Source organism: Talpa europaea (genome assembly GCF_964194135.1).
Source record: "Talpa europaea genome assembly, chromosome: 14".
NCBI classification, from domain to species: Eukaryota; Metazoa; Chordata; class Mammalia; order Eulipotyphla; family Talpidae; genus Talpa; species Talpa europaea.
This window is the reverse complement of record NC_140082.1, coordinates 21265596-21287340: the sequence shown is the minus strand read 5'-3', so window position 1 is coordinate 21287340 and position 21745 is coordinate 21265596. Positions and strand designations below refer to the sequence as shown.

General features: G+C 37.1%; 1 protein-coding gene across 1 annotated transcript; it reads right to left on the bottom strand.

Annotated features, from left to right (window-relative positions):
- Nucleotides 1–3647: 3647 nt before the first annotated feature.
- ENKUR (enkurin, TRPC channel interacting protein) lies at nucleotides 3648–18502 on the bottom strand. Its single transcript, XM_084253407.1, has 5 exons — nucleotides 18252–18502; nucleotides 15121–15266; nucleotides 11861–12084; nucleotides 8694–8840; nucleotides 3648–3904 (listed from the first exon to the last, which is right to left on the bottom strand). Exons 1-5 carry the CDS (start codon nucleotides 18332–18334, stop codon nucleotides 3731–3733), a joined length of 774 nt encoding a protein of 257 aa, XP_084109533.1. The 5' UTR covers nucleotides 18335–18502; the 3' UTR covers nucleotides 3648–3730.
- Nucleotides 18503–21745: the final 3243 nt, after the last annotated feature.

Sequence of the window (21745 nt, the reverse complement as noted above, 5' to 3'; positions counted from 1 at the left end):
CCCCCAAATCCTTTGCATATTTTATTTTCTCTGCTTGGAATTCCTTTCCCTCAACAGCCCTTTTCCCCCCATCTGTCTGAACTCCTGCTAATTCTTTAGTTCATTTTTAAATATCAGATCCTCAGAAAGGCATCCCTTTAACTATGAAATCTGACTTAGGATTCCTTTGACATTCTCTTGCATAGCCTCCTTTTTTTCCCCAAAACACTAATTTTGATTTCTAATAATAAATGCATTTATGAGATTGCTTGTCTTCCAATGTAATTATCTTGTTCACTATTTTGCAGAGCAACTAGAACAATTCCTGGCATGTAATAGGCAGTATTTGTTGAATGACAATGAATGAACTATGTTAGCTAGAGAGATTTTTATATCCTATACTTTTCTCTTTTTATTTTTATTATGACCCAGTTTCCCTTTGTATTATCATTTGTCTTTCCATATAATTTGATAACTAGGAGAGCATACATTGATTATTCAGGTGAGAGATAATAAGTTTAAATTTAATAATCACATATCCTTTCACAATAAAACCACTAAACATATGAGGAACAAAAGGAAATTATCTCAATATAATAAAAGGCATGTATGAAAATCCCACAGAGAAGTTCATATTCAATAATGAAAAACTGAAATCTTTAAGTGGCAAAAGTTTCTCATGAGCCTGAAGAGCCTTGATTGACCTCAGCTTGAAATAATCCACATGACAAAAGGGTAAGTCTTGAGGAGGTCTGTCAGTTGCTAAATACATATTTGTGTATCATTCCTTCATTTACTGGTAGAGATGCTTTGAGTACTTTCTGCCTAACAGCTATTACAAAGTTTTTAAAGCATGTAGAAAAAAAAAAAGATACAGTATCTTCTCTAGAAGTATCTCTTCTCTCTAAAAGCTCACAGTTTTGTGGGAACCGGGCAGATATCCACAGATGCACAATACAATATGAAATGCCACAATAGGAGGTCAGATTCTGTAGAATCAAAGAGGGTTGCCAAGGAAATGTGATGTGATCTGATTCTTGAAGACCAGGTAGAATGCAAGAAGAGAGAAAGAAAAGGGTACCTTTTTGGGCAGTGAAAACTGTATATTTAAAAACCTGGGAAGTCTCTAGAATTTAAGTTGTTTGGGTATGCCATTGCAGTGGAGACGGGGGAGCATTTCATGAAGCCAAGTTGAAGAGATCACAGGTAAGGGGCCAGGCCACATCAAATCTTTAGTCTATTCAGAGCTATTTTAAACTGGAATAAAAACCAAGTCAAACTAGCTGCAGTAGTGAAAATTGACATTTTAGGCTCAAGATCTTACCCAAGTTACAGACAATCCGATCAGTCACTACCCAATTGCCTGTGTCAGGTGTGTGTCTCTCCTCTGCTTGATAGGATGACCCAGGTATGTGTGTGTGTGTGTGTTGGGGAGGAGGGAGGTCACATTTGAGCTTTAAGGAGTTGGGGGTCAATGGTAGGGAAAACCCTCAGAGGAATATACATTACATGGGAAAGATTCCCTAGTAAGGCTCTGCGTGAGAAAGGCAATCAAATCTATATAGCACAACATTGTAAACCACGGACAAAACACTGGATTCTCCAGTAGTAGAAATAGACAGAAAGCAAAAGAAAAACCATTCATTAAAACCTCAGAGTTGTTATTTTAACATTGAGGGTAACTCATTCAACACTTCAAACTGTCAACTTTAAAACTGAAATAATTAGAATATTTTTGCACTGCTATTGCTATAGAGTTACTTAAAGTTAATATGTATAGGAATCATTTCACAAATAAAATACTAACCTAAACATCTTATCTTTAATTGTGGCAGAGAAGCCTGACTATACCAGTAGAGCCATGTGACTAAGGGAAACAAGGTTGATTCTTGAGTGACTGCATAGGACAGAGTATACCCCACTCTCATTCACTTTGAACAGTGACAAAAATGAGGACTTTATCCTTATTTTCCCAGACTATAAAGATTTGGAGGTAGTTTGTTAAAGCAACTAGTGTTGCATGCTTAGAAAATGCACATGGAGATGCTGTGCCCTTTCCTAAGCCTGGCTGGCTGGTACATGGCACTCCCCTCCACTGGATAATAATGTTTACCCACCCCAGAAGTCCCTGAGTGCCTGTGTGGAAGAGGGTTCCTGCTGATCTCTTAACAGAACAGTACTGAAGAAATGGGCTTCTATTATATGCAAATAATACATTGGGGTTTACCGTTAAGCTTACTTCAAATAGCAGCCAACCATTCTGGATAAGTGAAATTTTAACATATTATACTTTATTAAATATCTGCCCCAGGGGCCTCCCTGGTGGCACATGGGGTTAAGCATAGCACTATGAAGCTATCTGCAGCCTCTGCAGCACAAGTTCAGGGAGCTACCCACATGGCACAGCAGGCCTCTCCTGTCACCCATTGCAACCCTCAGCAGTGTATTTCAGTAGATCTGCCTATTCTGTTCCCCACTCTGTTTCTGGTGACTCCGTCATCTCCCCACCCCCCATCTCTGGCCTGTACTCCAGTTCTTGTATGCATAAATAAATAAATCTTTAAAAACAAATAAATAAGTATCTGCCCTAAAGTAAGACAAGAATAAAGAAATTATTCTTATTAACAGATGTTTAAAAATTTAAAGTGAGTTTTCTAGAACACATGTATGTAAGCATTTTTTTATTTAACTAAGGCAAGTTTTTCCTATAGTGCTTCCAAATTCTGCTTGTGAAAAAGCTCAGAAAGAATTGTTATTTGTGTTGTCTATAGAATAAAAATCAGTGTAAGCAGAGAAACTGCCATTGCTCTGATATTTTGTAGTTTCATATATTTTACTGAATTTCTCCAATTTAAAATTTCATAAAAACAGATTTTTCCTTTTTTGGGGATTTACAAACTTTTAGTTTTGAGTTGAAGACAGCTCTACTTACATAAACATATTACTTGATCAATTATGTAATGCTACCAATAGAAACTGTGTTATTCACAAGGACCAAAAAAGAAAAAATAATACCCTATTTTAATGACTTGCATATAGTAAATTATGGAATAAAGCATATGGAGTAGCAAAGTTTTAAAAAGTTGGTATGTCAGCAAGAAGGCAGTTCTCTTTAATGCATTATTCCTCAACTGTGCATAAGTTGTTTTCATAATTTTATAAATCACCTTCTTAATTTTTCTTTCTCTAAATGTAAGCCTTTCAGCATAGATAGAATTGTGAATACTGAAAATATGTATGGTTGGAAATGGCTGCATATGACATAGGCCACCAGAAAATATATGCTGTTAAATTTGTGGAGCTCTGAAATAATATGTAGAATACACTTTAGAGCAGTAAGAAAGCATGCATCACTATTTCCATTCAAAATATTTGAGCGTTTTAAATATGTGTTCCTTGTATGATGCAGTGTGAAAAAATGTAATGTTCTGAGTGGTGATTTTATTTCTCAAGGTCCAGAAATTAATGTTTATGTGAAACAAGTATAAAATAATAATGAAGCACACTACAGAACAGGAACACTTAACATCAAACTTTAATTGCTTTTTGTATGGAAAACTTAACACTGGTAAAAACAAAATTTTCTTTTGTGTAGGGAAATACTTCAATTATTCTTTAAACATTGCCTAAACATTTTGGTAAAGACTTTATTTCCTATATAATGTTTTCCTCTTTGCAAACCCTAGTTTCATTTTTATTTTATTCATGTTGTTTTCCTATGCTACAATGACTATACTTTGTAAATACATTATTACTTATTGGCAATATAAATAATTTTGTGCTTTTCAATGATACCAATGTCATGTTCCAGTTGCTTCATTTCTTGCTCCAGCTTCTGCTTGCGAATCTTCTTTGGTATGGAATCGATGAAGACTGAGAGGGACTGGAACTCTTTATGTACCTCTTCCCAGTTCTTTTTCAGGCCCTGCCAATGGTAGGAAAACAGTAAATGCTGAAGTAAACTATAAAAGTAAAGTAAATTGTCCATAAAGCTGGACTGACAAAGAAAGATGTAATAGGTAAAGAAACCAGGCAAAAAAAAAACCCTGAAAAATGATGTGTATTTATCAAGAACTTAGCCCCACAGAAACAAAAAATACTGTTCAGAGGCCAAACCCTGTCCTTGATTATGTGCTCAGTTCCCATTGGGAGTATTTATTTGCTCTGTTTTTAGTGTTACTGTACTTGTTTTTACCACCAAATACTCATCTGCAGAGCTGAGTGGTTTGAAACTAAGCTCACAGCAAATGCTTTGTTAAAACGACAATTTCGAATTGATTTTCTCAAGTAAAAAGCTGTTTTGACCAAGAAAGTATTTGGATCTGACTTGCAAGGACATATTTTCATATATCTGACTAAGAAGAATTGTACAAAATGCAAAGATTAAATGTAATAAGAGAGGATCTTTTGGGCCTCCCTGGTGGCGCAGCGGTTTAGTGCCGGGTTGCGAAGCTGCCCGCAGCCTCTGCAGAGCCGGTTCGATCCCCAGCTGCTCCCCGGCCACCGGAGGGGGGTCCTACATGGCGCGTGGACTTCTCCTGCCGCCCGCTGCTCCCCTCAGCAGTGTACTTCGGTCCTTCTGCCTGCTCTGTTCCCCGCTCTGGCTCTGGTGAATTCTCTCACCCTCCCGCGATTCTGACTGTATAAATAAATAAATCTTTTTTTAAAAAAGATGCTGGTATAAATAAATAAATACCAGTGCTGGTATAAATAAATAAATAAATCTTTAAAAAAAAAAAAAGAGAGAGCGGATCTTTTAAATATATTAGAAAGAATTCTCCCACCATAGTCTAGGGATCTCTACTTCCCATTAACATATTCCAGAAATGATTGGAATGTCATTAAATGTAACACACATGCTAATTCAATAATGTAGTTAATGTTTTATGTTCTTAGAAAACAACACATTCAAAATTAGGGATCTCTTAGGAGCAATAAAGGTTATTTCTATCTCTGTAGTTACCATTTCTTACCACAGTGCACTTGAAACCCCATCGACAACATGATCTTAATTTATTGCATTTATGTAATGAAGTTTTATAAATTAGCACCCTTTATTATTTACTATGGGTACACACTCATTTATTTTTACAAAAGCAGAAAGGAAAACTGAAAGTATGATTTAAAACATTACCCTGAAAATATGGTCTCTGAAAACCAAGAAGTGTCTTATATGATAATGCCTTTATAATTGCCATCATAGTACACATTTAATCTTGTAGATACTTTCCAGGGGCAAGAAATTGTCAATGATTTATTTCCATGTTGAGCTAAAAACAATGATAGCATAAAGCACACTGGATAACGATAGATAGGTTAGGTAAAAGGGCAACAAATTTTGAACATTTGTTGAGTGAGAGAGAATACATCAAAGGTTTAGGAAAGGCAAATGATAAAAGGAAAATATCCAGGCTAAATTTTAAAAAGAGGTGGATGGGTTAACATGGTTCTTTATAATATACAAGATATATTCCAAAAAAGTGTCCTCAAAAGAATTCCATTTTTCCATATAGTCTTTCATTGTAAATGTGAAATATGTTTCCACAGGGCTCCACAGGGGTACTAGTGCAGAGAGGAAATCTATGGATTTATATACTTTCAAATATCAGAGGATTTTCAAGGCTAGCTGGGTGATATTTTCATATTACATGCAGCCACAGCAGTTACACATTTTCTCTGAATTTCCTTTTAATGGATGATATGCTTTAAAAAAATCTCCCAGTGGTACAATAATGTTTGGATCTAAGTCAACAGTTAAGGGTGTGAACTAAACATAACTAGTATTTCATATTATACTGAAATAGCCTCTTTGCTAATTTCAAGACTTTTCATTTACATCTTTTACCTATTGCAGCAACAGTTATTTCCCCTTATTTTTATTTAATTTTTCTCTCTCCTGTTTTAATGCTAAAGTCATATTAATTCTGGAAAATTCAAGTACAGAGAAGCAGTCATACAATTAACAAGAAGGACCTTTAGTCCTGTTCGTTTTAAACCCACACCTTTGATTCTTGCTGACTGCTTCTCCCCTTCCACTAGGTCTTTTACTTTTCAGCTCCTAGCCTGAGTGAAGTCAAAGAAAGTGTTGGTGGGAAGAGAGAAAACTCAGGGTGTTTCTTCCTCTCACTCTTGGCATCACCTGGACACCAGTTCTGGCTCATCTATCCATGACAAAAATTCCTGTCAGGCAGCCCCTTTTTCCAACCTTCAGCTCTCATTGGGCCTCTTTCTTACACTTGTCCTTCAGATTTAGAGTAGTGGAGGATTTCTATTGTCCTTAGTCCTAGGCTGCCTTGGTCCTTGTTGGTTCCCTAAATCTTGCTTCACTTCTGTAAATAATTGCCCCATAAATCCTCTTCAGAATCCCAGCTGAGTGTCCCTTCTCTTTCCTGCTGGAGCCCTGACTGATAGGGCATCCCTGTGCACATGTGTTTAATGTCATGGGAAAACAATGGCCTGGGAATTAGTCCAAATGAGTTTTAGTCCCTCTCAACTATTTGATAATTTTGTGACCAAATGTAAACCAAATTCTAAGCTCACTGATAGTGGTTGACTGTGCTGGTTTTGCTACCTATAGAATACCTTGAGCTGGGTACAGTGCTTGGAACATAGTAGATGGTCAATAAATGAATGAAAGGATGTGGGAAAAAATGTTTGCTTAATATATTTGCATTATATATCCTAATCTGTAAAGTAAGAAGTTTGAAATTATTAGACCACATGATCCCTTCCAGGTATGTTGAGACTGTTATTTCATGAAGACTGAGCAAAATGTGACCTACTCAGGGACATACAACCACATTATCATATACAACTCTTAAGCAGGGAGGGAATCACCGTTCAGGACTTGTCAATAGCATAGTTTGTGGCTTTGCTACCAGTCAGCAATAATGAGCAGCCTGAGTAAGGCATCCAATAGAACTTGCTACTGTCACATTAAAGTATACAAAGAAACTCTGCAGAGAACATATTATGAAGCTAGGGCTATTTTCCATTGTATCCAAAAAGGCAGAAGAGGAAATAGCTGGACTCAGAAAAGTTCTTCCTCTCTTTCCCTATTTCAGCATCAGTTAGATGTGAAATACTTTCTAAAAATGGTAGAATCTAATGAGAGAGAGAGAGAGAGCAAGAGAGAATGAATGAATGAATGAATGAATGAATGAATGAATATGAATGGACCAAAAGATAAATCCTGTCTCTAAAATAGTACACAAAGTCCCACCTCTCTGTCTGCCAGCACCTTGCCTGTATGTCTTCCTTTTTTCTTTCAAGCACACCATTATTAAACAACTGTTTAATAGTGGGTTAGGCACTGGGGAGATTGCTGTCAACAAAGGATATACAATTCTTTCCCTTAAGGCACTCCTGCTGTCTGGGACACCCTTTCATGCTGCAGTTGAAGACCCAGCTAAACTGGGCTATCCTTCATTGGAGACCCATGCCTTAGAATTTTTCAAAAGTTGTAATCTATACATGCACACATCTATATATGTACATAGATACTTATTACCTCTCATTAATTCAATTACAAGAGTTTCTGTAGCAGAAATGTTATGTCCTTTTTTTTTTTTAGATTTATTTATTTATTTATTTTTACGTATACAATACCTGGGGTATAGGCCAGAGGTGTGGGACGGTAAGAGAATTCATCAGAGACAGACTGGGGAACAGACCAGGCAGACAGACCGAAGGCACTGCTGAGGGGAGCAGCGGGTGTGACAGGAGAGGTCTGCTGTGCCATGTGGGAATCTCCCTGGCCGGCCGGGAATCGAACAGGCGCTGCAGAGTCTGTGGACAGCCTCACAGTGCTGCGTTCAACTCAATGCACCACCCAGGAGGCCCTGTTATGCCTTTTTTTTTTTTAACATCCTCTGGGTTTAGTGTGATGCTCTATGCAAAACAGGCATTTAATAAATGTTTACTGATGATTATAATGGCATTAATAAAATGTTATGAATCCACTTTTCAAGAGAAATTAGTAAGGTAAAAAAGTTTTCTGTTTTTAAAAGGTCACTAGATATGGCCTCATAGAAAGCTTTCGTAATAACCAAAGAATAAAATACTAATTGTACCTCTACAAGAGATAGCACAACTACAGAAGAGTACAAGGAGGTGCTTATTGCAGACCAACCAATGACTGGAAGTAAAAAAATATAGACTTAAATGGAACAACCCTAATCACATCCCCCAATGTTTTTAATGCCTCAGATAAAATGTTTACATTAAAAATTCCAATATAAATATCTTTAACTTCACCTTACTCAACATCAGAAAAATAAATATAAAACCTAACACTTGGTTATTTTAAAATTTGGCTTATTGAAAAGGGAAAAAAGTTGGTCTAGGAACAGTTTCAATTATTCTAGAGCTCCATCTAGTGAAAGAGATCTATTTTATGGATATTATTTTTGAAAAATTAAGGGACACAAGAATAAAAATAAAAATGCTTTTCCACTTCACTTATGCATATTCGGTTTAGGAGAAGGTGGGCTTCTTTACACACCACTTCAAGAAAAATCAAGCTAACTAAACTGGAAACAAAGTATTATTCAATGAATCTCTATATCATAACTTTTTGCTCTCCCCTAAGAGCTTTGTGAGAGTATTATGATTTTAAAGTCAAAGAATTGGCTATAATAATCAAGGTAAGGGTGGACCTTTTTTCTAGGTTATCCTACAAAGTTACAGACAAATATAAATTACAGAATACATACCTGTAGAACTGCCTCCCTTTCTTCATCTGATAGTCTTTTCATAGCTGCCTTCTTAAGGCTTTCCTGGACAAAGTTATCATATTCTTCTTGGGCTTTCTTTATTTCCTCATTTCGCTTACAAATATATTCAGGTGTGGCACCATAATCCTTATAAGGATTTTTCAGGAAAAAAAAAATCAGTATCCCAAATGCAATCTTAGATACATGTGTATACTAGCCAATGACTGGGAGTAAAAAAATATAGACTTAAAGCCTTTGTTTAACACACTGCAAACTGACAAAATTCAAGGACATTTTTCTCATTGGGAATTGGTGTTTTATAAACATGAGTTGTTAATGTGATCACTTGTTTTCCCTACTCTGAATGTTTCCAGTGCCTGTTCTTAGCTGATGACTCAGTTCTTAATTTCACCTAATAGTTGACTTTTCTTTTTTTTCTTTTAGGTGCTTGAGCTTTTACCTTGAAAATCTTTAGTATCTTTGTGGCCTCTTTTTCATGGTCTTGTTAAATAAGACAATAAATGCTTGCAAGGCATGTAAAAACAAACTCTGAGAAGATGATAGTAAGCACATTCGCTTTAAGAGAAATTTGACTTGGGAACCTAAATTTGTATCTGAAAATTGAAAGTACATTTTTAGGCTCCCAGGCTGTTTACAAGGACTAAGAGTGAAGCAATCAGCTGTGATTGTTTCAGATTAGTGAATGTGTTTGGCATCTTCAAAAACTTATTCGAGAATGTACTTTGTGCTAGAAAGATTCCATATTCAAGTAATTTGTATTTTATGGTAAGAAAAGCAAAAAGTGAAGTATAAAATAACAGATATAAGTGCCACAAAGTAAATTAAAAGACCTTACAGGGGAAGAAAATGGTAAGAGCTACTTTAGATAAATAAAAAATGTTAGGAAAAGACCTCTCTGAAGAAGCAGCTGTTGAGAGATATGGTAATCAATAAAACTATTCACAAATATTCTGTTTCTTCTCCTTCTAGCCCCTTGTTAGGAGGAAACTTTCCTGCTCACTTTGAAGTAAGATGTAGCCATATGACCTGACTTGTCTAAGGTGAGGATTAGTTTCTTCTGTCTCTTTGGGGAAGAAGCTTAAGAACTGATGAATGACTTGCCATGTGTTTTTGTTTTTTCTGTTTGGTATAGTGAGGGGAGATGTTTTGGGTTGCCTGGGTCCTGAAATGATGACAAGAAGTAAAGCCACCAACAACTCTCAGTGAACATATACTACAAGCAGACAATAAAACTTTGCTGCTTTAAGTTATTGAAATTTGGGAACTATTTGTTACCACACAAAAGCTAACCCATACTGACTGAATATGGGATGGAAACCCTAGATATAATGTGTTCTGAAAAGGTGTAAGGCACTATACAAATAAATTCTAAAGGCACAGTACTCTGTATAGTTAGTGCAGTGGTAAATAGTCCAATAAATGTCAGGAAACACAGCAACACCTCATTACTGTTAAGTACTGTTTAGTACATGGTAATGACTTTGAATCATCACAAAAAGATTAAGTTATAAAGTGGCAGAATTAGAATCTGAAATAATATCTTACTGCTATCTCTATATACCTCATGTAATCATCCATGTTTCAGTTTGTTTTCACAAATTATTTCTCATGGCACAAAAGGGCATACACTCTTTTATTTGAAACTAAATCCTAAGGCTCACTCATCTTTAAAAAATGACATTGCCCTTAAAGGATTTATTCCAGTATTATATTTTAAAAACTTGACCTTGATAAATAGAAAATAAGTTGAAGAATTACTTTATGAGCCCTGATTTCTTAATGAGAAAGACCAAGAGGACAGTAGGTACTGAGAGTTTGTGTGGCTTGATAAACAAGGATGGGTAGACTAAATATTATTTTCTGTTTCCATTACGGATCATCTCAATTATCTGGCTCAAGGCATAAAATGTACTGAAGTGAACAGCACGGGTAGAAGGAGGAACAGAGTGTGTGGCAATTGGTGGCATGACCACCAAAGAAGAAGGGATTTGTAAAATAGTGGGAAAATAATGGATTGGAAGTCACTGTAAAGAGGTAGGAGAGTGAAATCTCTGCTTTTCCATACCTGATAAGCATGAGCAACCTTCAGGGGTCACAGGAGGAGGAAGTGTCTGGAGAAGCCTGAATTAACTTTATTGGCATGCGTTGCCAACTCATAGGTTTGTGCTAAATTTTTACAGAAGTGTCTTAGTGAGAAGAATGTCTCAGGAATAAGTAGTGTTCTCTGACAAAAGCCTTGTGGTTCCTGATTTGCTTCTGAACAGGTACTGGATTTATCATGATAGATCCACACTGTCTTAATGCTAGCCCCTGCATACCACTATTTCAATTATGTTTCTATTCCTTTTCCTTTCTTCTTTCTTTACTTTCTTTCTTGCCACTACTTTTTATTATGTATGATTATGCTTTGGGATTTTGTACTTATATTTGAATATGTGTATTTCTATAAGTTACAAAGTAAAACAGGATATGTATGAGGTTTTTTTAGATTACACTTTTTAAAACATTTTCTATATTTAAGCAGTTTAACCCAAGTTTCTATAATTTTCTCCATAACAAGTATATGCCTATCCTATAAGCACCTTTTCATATAGAAATTAAGGACTCAAAGGGACTAGATTATTGCATGGTACTTTCAAGTTCTGCTTTACTTTAAACTGAAAACAAAGGATTGTATTCAATAGAAATGATATTGTGTATTATTTACACTATATTAATAGGGTGAATAGTCTGAGGTTGTATTCCTCTAGATATCTCTCATTCTGCTACCTAATGATTTAATCACAGAATCTTCTGAAAGTTTTGCCTTTCGAGATTTATAATGGTGGAAGTGATTTTAAGTGACATTTTCACCTTGCCAAAAATTAATATCTTTTAAAGAATACTTATTATAGTTATTACATCTATTAGTAATTGAAATTGAGGAAAGCAATTATAGTTTTCCTCTAGTATTGTTTGTTGCTCTATAGTATTGTTTGTTCCAAATTCTCTGTTAGATCAAAAACAGATTGCAGAGGAATGGGAATTGGCAATCTAGATAATTTGTCCAGTGACAGCATTCTTAATGATCATATAGAAAACCATTATGAACACCAGATTTAAATTATTTGAGTCTTAGATCTCTTATTAATATATCATAAGGTTACCTTTTTATTGATGTACTTTGGAACTAAGCCTGAAGGTTCAAGATCATGCTTGTCTCCAGTTCTTTTGTCAACATAAATTGGTTTAGGCTTTTTAGCCACTCCCATAATGACATTGGCTGCATTTGTAGTTATAAAATTTTTTTCACTCTGTATTCCCATGACTGGATGTTCACTCCTTAATGGCACAGGAGGCTTTCTGGGCTCATTCCAGTCAAACTTTTTTTCTGTTAAACATAAAATTTCCTTGTTAATATTAAATGATAAACAATGCTACTTAGTACTATTTATAATATCCAGATATTTTACCACTAAAACTTAAGTATTATTAAAATATACCCAAATATTTAAGGTAAAAATTAAGTAACCACAAATGCCAAAAATTAAGTGCAAATTAACCAAAATGATGACCAGATTATAGTGAGGGAAAAGGTAAGAACTCTAAATCATGTGCTAGTTAACTAATAATTTTTCAATAACTATTGTGAAAATGTTTTCTTATAAACATTTCAATAGCAAATGTTTCATTTTTCCATTGAAATAAGTTTAAAGAAACTCTTTACTGAATACTAACAATATTACTAAAAATTGCTTCTCAGAGGAAAGTTACTATAAAATCACCAGGTATATACATCATATTTGATGTACTCTTAAGTCCAAGAATCTATGGATTTTTTTTCACTAGTTAGTGTTAAGGTATAAAAACCATGCAACACATATGTACTTGAGACATAGCTTAATACATAAAAGATTACCAAATACAGCTGAAGCTTCCTCTTCAGTCCTCCCTGATTATATCTCACCTCCAAAAGGAACTACTCTCCAGAATTATCTTATTTATTTCTCTATAACACATTCTCTTCAGAAGCAGCAGATGAAGCTGCCATTTTTACACAGCCTTTTCAACTTGACCATTCCAACTTGTCTATTTTGATACAGCCACATAAAAATGGTTTGGTAAAATGATTATAATTCATTTCTAAGAATGAAGGGAATAACTATCCTCTTTTTTTTTCTAATTGAGGTAACACTGGTTTACGTGGTTTGTGTTTTAGAGGTATGGGATCCCTGCCTTCAGATGGAATTGACTATCTTGATAGAACTTTACTCCAATCTTAATCTCATCATAATACTCGGGACTCTGACTTTGTAAAAAGCACAGTTTACACAACTCTTATTAGAAAAAGCAACACTTGCTATTAAAAGTCTATGGATTGTATTAACCCCCTAGCCCCTAATATCTCAGAATGTGACTTTATTTAAAGAAATAAAGTAAAAACGAGGTCATTAGAATGTCTCTTTCACAAATCATTTGCTTACAATGACAATAAACTTGAAGAATAAATGCTTTGGGTTTTATTTTAAGTTGTATTACAATGGCAATGTCAACACAGCCTTGTAGTTAGGCAGATGTTCTATTAATTGAATTTAGAGGAATGTGCATGTATCTGTTAAGTATTTTTCAATGTGTCTAGCAAATCACTGTCTTGGGACAGTTTCAAAATGACAAAATAAGAGATTGGTGAAAAGAGATTGCAGCAGCCTTGGCCTATATTAACTTTGACTTTGTCTCACTGGACTGGACATTTAAGGTTTGTGTACCACCCTGAATTTCTTAATTAATTATCCTTAAGGCCAGTGGCATTTTATGTTTGCTTTGTGCTAATATTTATAAGATGATAAGCTTTTTCCTTATTTGATATGTAGGGTTTATAAAGCTTGGTAGTTGTGTTCTAGGCTTAATCCTAGAAAGGATACATCAGGACCCAAGATCTCATTGGTTCTGAAGCATTAAAAACATCTAGTTACACTTAAAGATTTTTCCAGTGTTCCCAAGTAGTTGTGGACACAAATGCCAAGACTGCACTAGAGAAATGCAAAAAGGACTTTAGAGGCCATTAATTAAGCATGAATGTGGTATTTTCAGATTTGCTTCTTCCAGCTTTCCTAAAATGCCCTCATCCTTCTCATGGCATTTGGCATTATGAGAGAAGGCTGTGGGACACAAAATATTTCCATAGAAAGTAATAGCTTCACTTTTGTCAAGATGTATATCCTAGATGGCTTGAGATGTTTCATTATTTCCATGGTGCAAGAAGTTGTCAAAAAGCCAATTTTGGGCTTCCCTGGTGGTGCAAGGAGTTAAGAAGCAGCCTATGAAGCTGTCCGCAGCCTCTGCAGCACGAGTTCGATCCCAGAGTTCGATCCCCCAGTCAGCCAGAGAGCAACCCACATGGCTCAGCAGACCTCTTCTGACTCCCCCACTGCTCCTCTCATCAGTGTACTTTGATCAATCTGCCTATTCTGTTCCCTACTCTGTCTCTGGTGAATCCTCTCACCCTACCACACCTCTGGCCTGTGCCCCAGCTCTTGTATGTATAAAATAAAATAAATCTTTTTTTAAAAAAGCCAATTTCTTAAAAGTTATAGACTTGTTTTCACTCTCCTTGTCATTGTTCAAAATTATTAGGAAAAACATACCCAGCTGGGGAAGCAGCTGATTCCTTATATAACTGTAATAATTCCATTTTCATCTACTTTTCATTTTCCTGATAGCCCTCTTTCCTGATATCTATATAATCTCAGACTATGATTAACTGCATAATTTGCAAGGTCCAATAACAAATGAAAATGCAAAGCTACTTGTTCAGAAATGAAGAATTTCAAGATGGCAAGAGCAGAACATTAAACCAGGGCCCTTCTAAGTTTGGGGCCCTGTATGCCCAAACAGGTAGTATTTCCAAGAAACAGGTTCTTCCCCTTTCTTTCATGAAATTCCCTCCATTTAAATTATTTTTTTGTGGTCTTAGAGACCTATAGTGAGCCTAAAGTGAGTCTGGTAGTAATAGTTATAATTTTTATCACCTAGCAGAAGACCAGACAGGGATTCCCACCCCCCCCCCAACCCCCCCACCCCCCCATTGGAGCTTAGAACTTTTCTTATAACTATTGCTTTTAATCAAAGCTATATGACTAGGAATAAAATGGTGAATCATGTAGTGCTGGAGGTGGAGGTTTCTTGGCTAATCCAAAATGTAGTTTAAGATGCTTGTACCACCAAATGAAAAGTCTATTTTGAAGGCAACTTATTCTCCATCCTCTTTTTCTACTGAATCCTCTACTAACCTAAACTTTTAAATTTTGTCTAATATGAGGTAAAGTTGTTATCACCTGTGCACATTTAATATTCATAGACAATAAAATAATTTTAGTAAAATTATCTATTAACACTTACTATATTAAAAAAGAATGATAAATCTTACTTGGTGGTAGTGGTTTTTCTTTTGAATGTTTCTTCAGGAAATCCTTCGGAGAAGGTACTTCAACTTTTGCTGGCCCCATAGTTTTCATTGAAGTTTTAAGTTTTTGCATGTCATTTTTTATAGCTGTCTTAAAAATTGATGTGTACCTAAAATTTTTTAAAAGTTTTATTTATATTTCTAGTAGAAATTATCATAATTTTTAAAAAGGATATATATTTCTAATTTATATGTCTACATTCATATGGAGATTAGCCATAAAGTGTATAATTATCTGGACCTTAAGTAGGTTGGATGGTAATTCTACCCTAAGAAAGAGGTACCAGGAAAAAGATGTTCTATTATTTCTTGACAGATGTTGATGTCTCTGGCTATAATTGTGGCATTTTCTATTTCTGCTTTTAGTTCTATCAGTTTATGTTTGGTATATTTTTAAGTGCTATTATAAATATATAGCATTTAGGATTATCATACCTTGAGAAATTGATTGCTTCATCATTATACAATAACTCTTAATATCTTCTAAAGTTCAGTACTCTAAAAATCTACTCCGATATTAATACAACCACTTCAGCAAAAATTCAGTTGCATTTCTACATGCAATCAATGAATTAGAAGAAAGATAAATTAAAAAGAAATCCCATTTACAATTGCACTAAAAAAGACTGAAATACCTGGGAGTAAACTTAATGAAGGAGGTGAAAGGCTTGTATATTGAAAACTGTAAGACTCTCTTAAAGGAAATAAAAGAAGGCACAAAGAAATGGAAAGATAGCCCATGCTCATATACTGGAAAGATAAACATCATTAAAATGGCCATATTACCTAAGGCATTTTACAGATTCAATCCAATACCTATCAAAATCCCAAAAACATAACCTTACAGTTGAATACAATTTTTTTTTTTTTTTTGCATAGTAGAACTGGAGTGTAGGCTAAGAGGTGCAGGCATAGGGGAGGGGATAGATATATTTCTATATTTATAGAGAGAAGATGATTCGCCAGAGACAGAGTAGGGAGCAGAATAGGTGGATCTACTGAATATACGACTAAGGGGGAGTAGCTGGCAAGACAGGAGAGGTCTGCTGCATCATATGTGGGTTAGCTCCCTTGCTGGTGATTGAACTCAAGCCTTAGTGGTGATAGCACTGACGCTTAATCCCTAGGCCACCAACGAGGCCTACAGTTCTTTCCTCTGATTAATTTTCACTGACAATAAGGGGATGGATCAGGCAAGTTTGTGTTAGTATGATGAGAAGGAGTTGGTTAAATATTTTATAATGTTATGTTTTAATACATTACTGGTTTGCATACATGACATCTTATCAAATGAAAAACTCATTTTTATTCATGACTCTACGTGGAATGTACCCTAACACAGAAAGTTCCTTGGTACCACATTGGAATGCCTTCAATTTCCTCTCATCATAAGTTCATTTTCCTATTTATTCCTTCAGACTAAACTAAAAAGCTTGCACTGTCACACTAACATTCCCCACCATCTGACACAGTAGGACAATGTTATAATTGAAGAAGGGTTCAGGTAATGCCTGCCAAATGAATAAGGGCTGTTTCTATATAATTTCTTGAAAAAAAAAATCACCTAGATGCAGTAAAAATTTTTAATCTATTAATGACCATAATAACTAATCCAAAATCATCTTCAAACTGAATACAGGAAATACAATCTACCAGTGGTATCAGGGAGGAGGAGCTTTATCTTGTGCAGTATACAGGAATTTCTGACCAAAAGTCTATTCACAACAGTTAATTTGAGCACTCCTCAAAACCCTGCAACTATATCATACCTTACTTTATATTTCTCTTTCTAATCTGTTAGATTTTGAAGTTAAAAGAAATCAATATAGGTACTGCTCTGGTTAAACCAGATGATCTGCCCACTTGCTAGGATGTTAATGCACACTAAGTAAATTACCAGTAAAATAACTGACCCTTCGGACTGAAAGGGACCTTTTGTTTTACAAACAAAGAAACAAGTGAAAATTCATTCACAATCCCCAAACTAATCAGAGCCTGTTTCTTAAATTTAGCACTCTTTCAAAGTGGTTCTGATTTGCACCAGGCAAAGAAGAAAGAAAAGACAGCAAGTATTTCAAGTCCTAGGAGGAATGATAATTTCTCCATTTGTTATCTTCCTTTCTCCCTATAGAATTAAATAAGCTTTAAGTCTTTACACAGGAGAGTAATGGAATGTTTACTTTGTGGTTAACTTCTAAAAATTTGGAGAATGTAAGGGTCCTAATATCTGTGCAAAGTTTCAGATTCAATCACATAGTTTTGAGTCTCTCCATCTACTTTTCCTTCCGTCCAACAATTAGGTCTGAAAAATACCCTATCTAGTCCATCTATTTTGCTTCACAGATCAAAAAGGTGGAGGCTCAGAAACAAACAGGAATTTACATTTGACAATAATCTTTGGGAAAAAGACAGGTACTATTCCTTTCCAGAGGGAGCAGTTCTGCAGTAAGAAATAAACAGCAATGAACACCTAAACCCAAATATCAAGTATCCTAAACACAGATAAATTACACAACAATGACACACCAACTTCACAGGAAACTAACATATGAAAACGACCCTCTCACAACACTACTCCACTCTCTCTGGGAATTGTGAGACATCAAATATCTGGATTTTGCAATCTCTTCTCTAAGAAGTTGTCATCCAAGGCTACTTCATGGGACAAAAATGTTACTTCTTGTTAAAAGTCATATGATGGGCCTCCCCGGTGGCGCAGCGGTTGAGCGCTGGGTTGCGAAGCTGCCCGCGGCCTCTGCAGCGCTGGTTCGATCCCCGGCTGCTCCCAGGCCACGGGAGGAGGGTCCCACATGGCGCGCAGACCTCTCCTGCCGCCCGCTGCTCCCCTCAGCAGTGTACTTCGGTCCTTCTGCCTGCTCTGCTCCCTGCTCTGGCTCTGGTGAATTCTCTCACCCTCCTGCGCCTCTGACTCTACCCAGTGCTTGTATAAATAAATAAACAAATAGATAAATAAATAGATAGATAAATAAATAAATCTTTAAAAAAAATAAAAGTCATATGATGCCTAGTTAATCCTGAATGGAATAAGTGTTCCCTTTTCTTGATCGAGTGACAGTCTTTGCTTACCCACATACCTAGGAGGCTGGGGCGGCTCCTTCCAGTCACTGGGTATAAGGTTATAAATGCTCTCAGAAAAGCACCCAGGATCCATCGCCATCAGATCACTCCTAAAGAACTACTCAACTTTTTTCTCACTATGCTAATACCTCCCTTTCTTCACAGCTTCCTTTGCACCTCGCTGGCGTTCACAAGAAACTAAGTTTTCTCTCTTTCACATAATTCCCCTTTGACCTCTTAGCAGTCCTCTCTGGGGAAGAAAATAAAATGCCCCTTCTATTCCTCTTGGGTTTGCTTCGCGATGTTGACGCCTGGTTCCCATGGAAACGGTTACTAGGCCACGGGACGTGGAAGGCAGTACAACACCCTCGGTCTCCCTTTTTGCTCTGCTCCACAAATCCTTTTCCCGCCTGAGAAATTAAATATGGAAAACATTGTTTTATGGAAACAATACTTTGGGGAGCAGGGAGTTGAGGAATGGCCTCCCCTTTTACATGCTGATCTTTTCTCTATATTTTTGGGGAGAGAGTCCACTAGAACCTCAGGGCGTCACACAATACGGCCCTTCTGCGCATGCTCCAAGCCCGCGGGGAGGGGAGCGCGGCCACGACCACCCTGACTGACGCACAGCCGCGGGCGCGCGCGATACGGGGAAGGGGCGGAGCCGGGGGGGAGGGCTTGGCGGGCTCGGGTGGGAGGAGCGCGGGGAGTCACGTGCCCGGCGCGCGGCTGCTGAGGGCGTGGGCGTGACGCGCGGCGCGCGGGCCGGCCGCGGCGCAGGCGCAGAGGCTGCAGCGCGGGGCCGGTCCGGCCTAGCGAGGCTTCCCTCCCGGGCTGTGGGCGAGCGGGCCGAGTGCCCGAGGTGCGCGGCCGGGTCTCGAGGCGGCCCTAGCGGCTCCGGGAATTTCCTTCCCATGTCCTTCCTTTCCTTTCCCCCGTCTTCTCAGATTTTCTTGGTGAGTTATTTGAGGAGAAAGAAAGGGAAATGGTAGACACGAGTCCGCTCCTGTCGCATGCCTTTACCGCCCGCGCCCCTCCCCCCTCCCGCTGCTCGGTGTGAAACGGTTCTGTGTCTGCGCCCGTTTTCCCGGCTGCTTCCGGCCCAGCGGGCGCACCGCGCTGCCCGCCACCTGTGCGCGTGCGCGCCGGGCCCCGCGTCCTCCACGTCCACCTGTCGTGGCTTTTTCCTCACGCCGCCCGCGGGCCCTGCGCCCTGTTTCCTCGGGGGCCGGCCCCTCCGCTTAGGTCTTTGTCCACCGACTGATGGACTTTGTTTTGTAAATGAACTGCCTGATGTGGAAGAATCTTGTTCAATGGGCTCCTGAATTTTTGCCCATTTTTTCGTGTCCCTTTTTAAAAATTTGCTTTGAGAAGCGATTTTTATTCCGTTTTGAAGCTGGTGGCTCTTCCCTAAGTCTGCGTGTGCCCTTATGACCGCTGAAAGGAGCTCATTTATTGCTAGAAGCCTTTGCCATCCGACTGTCTGATAGCTTAGCGATATGATTTGGAAAGAAAGATAGATGGTTCTGAACTAGCCTCCCAGAGGCCACTGCCCAGATGGAATACTCCACGTCGAGAGAGAGCATCAGTTTTGGTCTTCTGGCTGCTGGGTTTCGGATGGAGAGCTTCAAGCAGCATTGCCATTTGGTTAACTTTTTAATTTCTGCCTTAAGGGCATTGCTGAATGTGTGGGTCCTTAGCATTTTGGGCTCTTAGTGAATTTCATAAGAGAATAATAAATTTAGGTGTTTGGGTTTTTTTTTTTTTAATCCAGTTCATCAGATTTTAATTTTTATCCTGGGTTTTTACAAACATTTTATTTCAAATGAATGACACGTTGAGGGGTTGAGTGCTCATGCTCCACATCATGAGTTTCTGTTTTCTGAAACATAGGTAGGTAGATACCACTTTGCCCTCTCTTTTCTCCTTTGAGGATTTTGTGTTTTGCTTATACATGTGTAGAGAAGAAGTCTTTGGGGAACTGTTCTCTATACATGCTAAGATATGAATAAAGGACTCCAAATGGTAACACCATTAACCAAGCAGATAATCATTGGCCAGAGCTTGTGAATTTTCTAATTATCTGGAGCACTTTGGGACTATTAATGTTAATCAGTTCCTGAAGGAGCCAGTAGGGGCAAACCATGATTTTTGCAGTTAGTAAGCACAAACTGGCTTTAGCAAGTCTTGACTTTCTGTTAGTGAATACAGTAATTTCACTGATATCATTATGTTTGTTATGGTTTAAAAATACTAAACTGAAAATTTTTAAGAGTTCACTGTAGCATATTTACAGTCATGGTGAAATTAAATCACTTGCAAAGGAACCTTTTTTTCTTAAATTCTTGGTCTGTAATTTCTCTTGCCTTTTGAAAGTATATTTACAATGAATACATCTCTAATTTTAATTATTTCCTGAAAATGACAGTACTTTTGGAGGGAAATGCCTGTAATCCCGTGTCTGCAGGGAATTAACACTGATATACTGTCAGAAGCAACGAACTATAAAAGACTTGATAATAAATATTTTAGGCCTTGGCAGGCAAGATGGTTTCTGTGGAAACTACTCAGGTCTACCATTGTCTCTCAGAAGTAGCCCAAAACAATGGACTGAAAGAATGGCCAAAGAAATGAGCCAAGTTGTGGTCCGGTGGAAACTTAATTTACAAGAAATGGTCATGGGTCAGATTGAACCTATGTAGTTTGCGCAGACCTAAATGGTTTTATATACAAAAAAGGTTTTTTTTTGCTGAAGATTATTTAGATGAATAAAATGGGCATATATGGGAATACAGATAAGACAATTGGGAGGAAAGTAAATCTCACATAAATTCTTTACAATATTTTTCTGTTACAGAATTGAAAAGGTATTAAACTTTTTGAATTAAATACTCAAGACCATCAAGAGGATAACAGCAGAAGATTAACAACAGGAAAGGGTTAATCAGCTTTGATAACAAGATTAAGGCAAAGATAATTTGTGAATTTATAAAATTATGCTTTTGATTCTAAGATCCCAGTGATTACGACGAGGCACTGGAGTGTGTGGTCCTTCCCTCCTCTCCATGGAAAGGATTAACCTGCATAGCAAAACAGTTCTTGATCCACGCATGAGTACTAATATTTTCTCTGCATTTTTAAAACAAACCAAACCATAGAGAAAATGCCCTAGCCTCATGCCTAAATATTTTGATTCAGTGTATGTTTCTAGACGATTGCCATTGGGTGACAATGACTCATAGTACACTATGAGTACAATATGAATATTATGTGCCAGCACTATGATGCCCACTTTGAAATTATTTTAAATAGGTAAGAGATACTTGTGTGTGGTAGATGCACTTTTCAGTATAATTACATTCAAATCCTGTAGTGATTCAGAGGGATAATATAACCTAGAAGAATAATGCATAGCCTTTTTCCTCCCTGATCACTAAATATTCAGTTAAATCTTTAAAATTTTAGTTATCATTGTGAAATATTTTATATTATTTGGTTATATTTCTTTATA

Bases quoted from the DNA above. Each gene is read 5' to 3' on its own strand.
- ENKUR (XM_084253407.1), bottom strand. From the start codon at position 18,334: ATGGCGATGGATCCTGGGTGCTTTTCTGAGAGCATTTATAACCTTATA. The intron at 8,841-11,860 runs GTAACCTTATGA...AATCCTTATAAG, and splicing joins CAAAGTACATCAATAAAAAG to GATTATGGTGCCACACCTGA. The intron at 3,905-8,693 runs GTATGTATTCTG...TACCATTGGCAG, and splicing joins AAAGGGAGGCAGTTCTACAG to GGCCTGAAAAAGAACTGGGA.